The following is an 8,982-nucleotide window of genomic DNA, read 5'->3' as shown; positions in this document are numbered from 1 at the left end:
CACAAAACGCGCTTTGTTGTGTGTTATGGTACACTAACGAAATAACAATTCCCAAAATTTCAATTTTTTTATCCAGGCCCATTGGAGATATTGGACAGTGAAATATGCCAAATTGGCATAATGCATCAACTTTATTTTCGGGCCTTTGCGAGCAGCTACAGGTCTACAAGTTTTTGAGTATATAGTTATGACCCGGGACTACATGCACACACAAATTCAGACCTCTACGTCAGTTGCTTCATCTTGCCAAACATGTCTTCAATGTACAAAACTGTTGCTACTTTAGGCCCTGATTTCACCCCTTTTTTGTTGTTTTAGGCAAAAATGTTAAGAGATCAAAGTTTTAGCTCTGCACAAGTTGGAGACGTCCAGCAATTTTCAATTTGACAGGACAAATACATGCTGAGATATTCAAAACTACATAAACGCCTGAAATCGAGAAAACGCAAAATGGCGGCAGTCGCCATGCGATGTTGAAAAAAATAATTAATTGTGGTATTGAAGTACTCTTATATAGGATAAACATGCATGAAAAAATCAGATTTTTTTGAAAAGGTCGAGCGGCAATTTTCCTTTTTTATCGATCACAGCATGGATTGACTGGAATATGGTTTTCTTAAAGCGTTTTACAACGTATTCGATAATTTTTCCACTCAATTTTATTACAAATCATATCATCAACAATTAATATTAATAAAATTATGAAAAAATTGTCAAATATAAAGCAAAACTAGTTATGAAGAAAAGAATAATAAGGAAAAAATTTAGAACATCCAAAGCAAGATCTATGAAGACCTTTCGAATCGATCGTAATATATAATATTATCTACGTGTAATAGTTCTAACTTGAAAACATATTATCAATTTGTTAAGGCATGGATATTATTACCATAAATATTAAAAACATGTAAAGAAAATGTTTACAAATGGCAGGCAGAATCAACCATTTATTTTACATAAGTTTATAAGTTTAAGTTACATTGTATAAATAAAGTTGTAAAAATGCAACCTAAAACACTCAAATGATTTATGATTAACCCATTCCGGACGAGCCTTTTAATATCTGATTTTTCCCTGTAGACGACGGTTTTTTGGCATATTTTAAAAATTCTTAGAAAATAGAGTTTTTCCCCTTTCCCCTTTACAAAGGTGTGTAACATTCAACACTTGGTACACATTGTCTAACTTTTTACTGCATATCTATATATATCAATTACGCAAAGCGAGAAAATTTTTTACAATGCAACAAAAATATCCTATACGCATGTAATATGTAAGCTATAGTTGGAAAAGAGCCACAAAATACACAATGTGACAGTTTCAACAATGATACTTGTTATGTCCACATGTAAACTCGAAAATCACAGGTAATGTCCACAATCTCATCAGCATCTAATAATTTCGATGCCGTTTTCACAAGTAAAGGCAAAAAACGCGTATTCGTACAAAGGTGTAATTACAGTTCAGTTGTAACAAAAACTGAACACACATGCCACCTAGCGCTTGGAATTGAACCACGTACTCACGATTAACAAATACACGAAACGAGGTGCGAGCGTCGCCCATCGTTTCATTACTACAAAAAAGAATAGTACAGTGCGAGCAAAGCTCGCAGGCTGTCTACAGGGTCAAAACATTCACTGCGAGCTATGCTCGCAGTCCGTCCGGAATGTGTTAATGATATACTAAGAATCGTATCTTCCGCAAAATACTAATATGAATAATTTAATAGAATAGTCCCACTTGAGAAGATTTCAAAACTTTTTTGTGTCTTTTAAAACACTTTATATAATGTTTCTATGATTAATATACAATAATTAAATACTTAGAGTTCTATATATAAAACTTTGTTAATACAAACAAACTCTTAATACGTTTTACACTTTTATGTACAGTCAGCGACAAAAGATATTCCCGTTTGGTAAAATTTATTTTGGGAATGTCGGTGGTATGGCTCGAACGTACACAAAATTATATTCTTTCTTAATTTACTGAAAATTGTATTCAATTTGTCTTTCCATTCTGAAGGTATTTTGAAAACTAGTTTCATCAAAACGATATAACTTTTGTTGCTGACTGTACATGCATTCTTATATTTTTGCACATTCTTCTTTACACCGTAACTCTTCACGTTCTTTTCATAACAATTTACATCCTCGAATAACTATCACACCAAACCGTACTCCGCTGACATAATCTGTACTAATTTCTTATTTTAACAGTTTGTGTACTCTCCTAAGGAACTTTCGCTGTACTTAATTCTCCTACCTAATAATATCATGAAGTTCATAATCTCATCCTGAATGATACATTCGCGGATACATGCAGAGACCCCTCTTGAATAATCACACAATTTTGTTGGGTCTTTATAATAATAATAATAATAATAATAATAATAATAATAATAATAATTATTATTATTATTATTATTATTATTATTATTATTATTATTATTATTATTATTATTATTATTATTATTATTTCACATGCGAATAAACGAAAGTGTCATTATTTACAGAATTGAAGCCTTATGATATACAGTTCGTAGTTCAACATTTTTCCACCCTTGTATATCGTTACAATTTAAGTCAATGCTATTATTTACAAGTAATATTTGATTTGCTGTTATTATTATATGTGTCACTGTTAAGTACATGTGTGTTATCATTACGAGTAAACAAATAGCAATAGATACAAACTACTACTTGACGGCATAATAACTTTTCAGCAGAAAGAAATAATGAATTATTGACAATGAATGATATACCATTTACAACCATAAAAATTAGTTCTTTCTCGACTGTCTCAAAAAACTACAAACATGAGGTTTTACACTCAAGCATCATCATTTTGTTCAAGATAACAAGAGGCATTGATTCGTCTATGTTTTATATGTAGGCACATTTTTTCCTAAATGTTAATATGGTAGAATTTCGTGGTACAAAGTTCTTAAAGCACCTAGGTATAATACTCTTTTAAAGTACACAATATTTAAATCAATAGTTATCAATAAACAACTATACATAAATATATATTCAGTATACGAATGTGTATCCTCTTAATTCGCAGTGCATTGTTTCTTCAGTTAACATCACATTATAAATTTGATTATACGTATTAAATATAAACAAAATTATCGTTTGTTGTTCTTTTCCTTTAAAAAATCACGGTGTACTTTGTTGAGAGGCCAACCATCCATTTCCGAAGAACCTTAGTTATATGCAGCCTTTGCACTACTTGTTTTACAAGGAAAACTTAAGCATATTATATTATATAGTTTATTAAGGAATTCAAAAGATTCAACCTAATAGTCTTTGGAGTTAAGGTACCAACATCAAGCATTGGTTATGTATTCGTAGTACAGTCAGACGATGTGTGTCTCATAGAAAGATCAAAGAGAAAAGCAATTGTCTGTTACGTCTCGAGTTATTACATCCAGGTCCACAATATCTCTGGATATCTCAGTGTCGCTAGACGTAGTTCCAAAGATCGAGATGTCGAGATGACAAGTTCCCTTCGGATTACCACCCCAACTTTGAAGGTATGCTAATCAACTATAAAGAACCATGGACAATTGAGTAAGTACGATCCAAAACGACACACTCTTCAAAAATTCCAAATTGAGATTTCAATTGGATTTTATTTTCTGTTTTGCATCTCTAATGGAATAAACTAGACAGTTCTAACCAGAAAAATATTTGTCTCTATGTTTTAGTACCTGGAAAAATTGTAGTTTGCTTATATTCTTAACATGGCCGTAGAGGGTGTTTTCCATATTGCCAAAAACTGCTTCAGATAGATATATGCCTCTTTGAAACGCACCTCCTCAATTTAAGATTTTTGACAATCACTGAAGAATGCCTCAAAGTAGGCACTGCTTCATTTCCATGAATTAGAGATTCATAAAAATAAAATAGCCTTACGATTTATCACAAGAAATGCATAATTAAGGCTCATTTATTTATTTCTAACGACTTACTAGTTTCACACTCTTCATAAACTTCACATTTTGTCCTAGACATTTTAAACGTGTTTAATATGCAGGACGATGCTTAAGACTCCATACACGAAAATTTAATTAGTAGATTATGTCTTCCTTATGAAGATGTCTTCAAGCAAAGAACGTCGCATTTCCGTTCTCTGTTTCGGGTAACTGTTTCATATTGCAGATAAACTTTATTCTAACGACCATAATTTATACCACAGTCGCAAAATTGATTGTAGAATTTTTGAAAATATGAGCTGTCAATGATCACCATGAAATACGAGTTCGAGATCTGTTACAACGTAAGGAACTAACAGTAACGCTCATAAATATTAAAAGTCCACTTTTCAAAATAATGTAATAATATTTGCCCACATCTCATTTCAGCTGATCAAATAACGCAACGAAGTCAAGGAAACATCAAAGAAACTAGTTGAACATTTATTGTTATTGTTATAAAGTTATTGTTAACTTTATTCTGCAAACTGGTTTTATTAGTACCATAAAACATAGGTAGTCTTGCACTTTAAAGGACCAAAGCATACTTTTTTTATGAATTTCGTAGCACCATATTCTAAAACTCAAAGAATAATTTCAATTTTTGCTGATGTAATTGCACTTTCTCGTAATCAAAAGGAAACATTTTAACTTCTTTACATAAATTCTACGATACAAACATTCTAAAATAAATACTATAATACATAAACACAAACCAAAAATCAATATAACAAATATCCCGGAGAGATGTTGTATAGACAAGCTTATCTCAGGAGAACGAATATCCCTAGTTTCAAAGTGTGTTGTTGCATCCTTCCGCCATTTTTGTATTATTCCACTCTCTAGTAGCCTATTAACAATTAAACTGAGTCTTGGCTCAATATATGAACCTTTCTGTAGATAAAATATGGCAAAGAACGTTAGAATAGGTTCTTCTATTATATGCATTTTTGGACCAAATTCAGGAAAAGCAACGTACATTAAAAACTGCATGGATCTCTTGTCTAGACTAAATGCAAATTCTCTTTTCAGAGCTACTCGTTTTAGAGATCCTACAATATCTAGAGTGTTGTGCCATTTCTTGTACATAATCTCTTCCGTCTCTTCTGACATGTCCTCAAAAAATTCCTTAATATTTGGAGGGCCACCAAATGATAGCTTCGAGTTTGCTAATTGTTCGATTGTATTGATATCTGGGTAATGTGAAGGAACAGTTAGAAAACTCACCAGAGAACTTACATATGCAGAACACAATACCAAAGAATATAAAACAAAACATATGTAAAAGCTTCTATAGATCCATGATTTAGGAAGTGTATATACAGAAATTCCCAACATGGCTGACCACATATAAAGCCAAGGGAACCCACTCGCATTAAATACCTTATGGCGGCTCTTTTTGGAAAGTATCATAGTAACTATCACCATAAAAATGACACTCTTCAGCATAACCAAGATTACGAATATCCAAAGTGTTTTTTCAAATGGTAAGATTATGTTCATCCATGCAGGGATACGCAATGCTTTCGGAACAGCAAGAATCATATATTGTACACTTACTGGCGTAGATATGTCTACATCAGAAAGGTATTTTGGGATCGCAAAATAATTTGCAAACGCAACTTCAGCACGATTGTATACCACATCACCCAAAAGTCCTACGTAAGTGTCATTTTCCAATCTTCTACCCCATTTCTGATTGTCATCAGGAGGTTTAACTACGACAGTAAAGTTCATAGTAGAGGCCACAGTGTTAAGAATCTTTCCTTCGATTCCAGAAAGCTCATATCCTTCTTCGTCTTCAGTTGGAGTTAAAATAACGTGTGGTGGAAACATAAATGTTGAAGCGCGAATAGGATATCCTTGCATGTCAGTTGTTTTATCCCTAAAAGTAGGAACAGAAGTATATCCCTGAATACAAAGACATTTCTTCATTTCTTGATCATATTTCTGTTGTGCGAAAGGGAAATACTCATATGTGAATATATTAGGAACGTTATCGTACTCATTCAACGATGGGTGTGTGTATATTGTTATAACTATAACATGTATTATAAGATCTCGAAAGAAAAAGTCGAATGCTTGAAATAGTTCCTCAGGTGTGAAACATGTTTTGCAGACCAATACTATAAATTTGGAATGTGGGTTCCAGTTTTCAACATTTTTCGATATCGTCAATGCTTTAGGTACAACTGTCAGATTATCTACAAAAAATAAGAATACTGACGTTGATGAATACAAAAGTTTAGTAGACTCTGATGTTTGACTGTTAAATATGAGCAACGGGTATTCAAAGATGTCAGCTAAGAAATTCATTTGTTCAGATACTCCACTAACTCCATCAATGAATATTGACAATGTGTTACCTTCATTGAAATATCTTGTTGTAATTCTACGTACTTCAGCATGCAAATGAGTCTTGGTATTTCTGTGAATAATTTCTGTTAATAAAGATGGTAGATTTTCAGTGCCTTCTATGGTCTGGACGTAATGAAGCATCAACAGAACGGAAGCACCATACTTTATGTAAATATATGTTGACAAAACCATTTTAATGCCTGCAGAAAAAAATAAATAATTACTATCATGCTGAAGGTGCTACTCAATATGAAACTCAATATTCTGCATAATATGAAACATTACTACTTATAAAATCATTGAATGATCTTTGAAAGGATGTAATCCAATTTAAAACAAGCTTGCTTTTGGAACAATTAAGAAAATTATACTTCTTGGAAGAATCATATGTCGGAAATAATTATTTTCAAATTAACATTTTCAAATACATTTATTCTAGTTTACGTTCATGTCGTAGTTCTCGTTATATGATTAGACCCCGAAATTTTAGTCTTTCTAAGCAAATATTTTAGTGCTTTTTATAATTTTACTTTTTTAGCCATTTATATTACTCTAATATTACAAACTTGTACTCAATCATATACGCATGCAAAAACAAAAGATATAAAACAATTTTCTTGATGTTGCTAGTGTTCATTGAAATTATTGCATTAAAGTTTATTTTTAAGATAAAACACATCAATGGATCGTATAAATAAAAACAAGCACTTGCTTCTGAGCATTTGCTCATGAGCAAGTTGAGTATCGAGCACCTGCTCTTTGTTTTGGTATAAATAAAACTTTTCTCTACTCGTTCAGCAAATGCTCAGTGACAAATAGCAAGTGCTCAATAAACTTACTGTCTTGTCTGCTTTCTACAATAAAGGGAAGAAAACTTTAATTTCAAACATTCATAAATATTTACAAATAAAACCATTTTTGAGAAACAAATTCCAAAATGTTCAGGAATGTACACAAGGTTTAAGGTACTCTGTCCTCATTTATTCTAATCTTACTTTCCAGAATAGGAAATCGCTGTTTGAGCTGACCAAAACAACGTTCTATTATTACTCGCTCGTTTCCAATGCATTTGTTGAACGCTGTCTGTTTTGGAGTAGTAGGGTTGTAGTAGGGGATTATTAACCAAGGTACAATCCCATATCCAGAAACACCTAATAATAGTACGTTAGCAGTATTATTTGTCATTACTCTACACATATCCGAGTTCTTCCATATGCAAGAGTCGTGAATAGAGCCAGGATAAATGGAATCTACGCTAGCAAATCTATCTCTTGTATCACAGATGGCCTGCACATTAATACTTGCAACTCATTTTCGATTTATATATTCATCCCCATGGATTTTCGGCTTCTTTATTACTACATGTATGCAATCTACTACACCAATAGCATCCGGACCGTATTCCGTTGGAACCATTCATTCTTAGCTTCTGAAGAGCAGCAGTTGTAGAAAACTGTATCCATAACTTTGCTTCCTGCTAATTGCCTGTGCAACTTTCCAGAAGACATTTGGCATGGTAGGCTAAGTAACGCCAGTATCTTCTCCAGTGCCGTGCGGTGGAAAATCAGCACCCGGGGCGTGAATATACGGCGGCACCCCCGTACCTAATTTTCCATTTCTCTCTTTTTTCTTTTTTCCTCCCGAATTTCGCGCTCACTTACTTCGGAGCCCGGGGCCTTCCCCGCTCGCCCCCTCACGGCACGATACTGATCTTCGGCAACACCCACCTGAAGATCAGGATCTCCTAAGTACCTCAAAAAAAAATTCATCTTTTTATAATTCGTCAGAGCACCACCTCGTGTCTCAGTTTATTCGATAAGGAAGTATTGCACAAGCCATTTAACATTTCCCTTCTTAAATCTGTACAGTTCTTTATAGTTAAGAACATCAGAGTACCTTCGCAATTTATACTCTTTACATTATGTTTCTGTAATCACCATAAACTCGCCCATTTCGCTTTTAACAACTTTTGTTGAGCAAGCTGAGCAAGGTACTGAGAAATGTCAAAAAAATTCAAGCACTTGCTCCAAAAATGAGCATTTGTTCGGTTTTATTTATACCAAATCTAGAGCAGTTGCTTAGCAGCCAAGGACAATGAGCATTTCTTCACGAGTAGCTTGAGTAGAATTATTTTTATTTATATGAAACTGAGCATTTGCTCCGAATTTGTGAGTTTTAAGCACTTGCTCACTTTTATTTATACGGCCCAATACATCATAATTTGAACCAAAGTTTTTGTATTGTTTTGTTGTTTTGAACGAAGGTTTGTATTTTATATAGTTTTGAGCAAACTTTTGAACCAAAGTTTGTAGCGTCCACAAAACAACTGGAGGTGTAGGCGTACCATCATAAACTCCCCTTGAGCCGCTAGAGACAAAGAATATCATATGTCTCAGAATATCATACGTTGCTTTGTCTCGTTTTCAAAGGTTTATGTCTCATTCAGCCACTCAAAAATGTTGAGGCGTCGAGAGAAGTTTTACGACATATTCAAAAATACTCTTGGTGACTTGAGCGTTCCGTCTCTAGACTCGAAGTATCAGAAAGTGAATCTTCTGATTCTTAGCATAGAAAAAGCACAAGTACAGCACAAGTTTCATGTCAACTGACCTAAGTGAGAGTGTTTGTAATTCGGATTCTCC

At 33.3% G+C, this 8,982-nt stretch overlaps 1 protein-coding gene across 1 annotated transcript; it reads right to left on the bottom strand.

Moving 5' to 3' along the window:
* Positions 1–4,579: 4,579 nt before the first annotated feature.
* LOC145660891 (glutamate receptor ionotropic, delta-1-like) lies at positions 4,580–6,532 on the bottom strand. The gene has a single exon (XM_081726322.1). The coding sequence runs from the start codon at positions 6,530–6,532 to the stop codon at positions 4,580–4,582; it is 1,953 nt and encodes a 650-aa protein (XP_081582448.1).
* Between the last annotated feature and the right edge of the window lie 2,450 nt (positions 6,533–8,982).

This window comes from Thermobia domestica, chromosome 9 (assembly GCF_964235325.1).
Source record: "Thermobia domestica chromosome 9, izTheDome1.hap1.1, whole genome shotgun sequence".
NCBI lineage: Eukaryota > Metazoa > Arthropoda > Insecta > Zygentoma > Lepismatidae > Thermobia > Thermobia domestica.
This window is presented reverse-complemented; position numbering and strand designations above follow the sequence as displayed.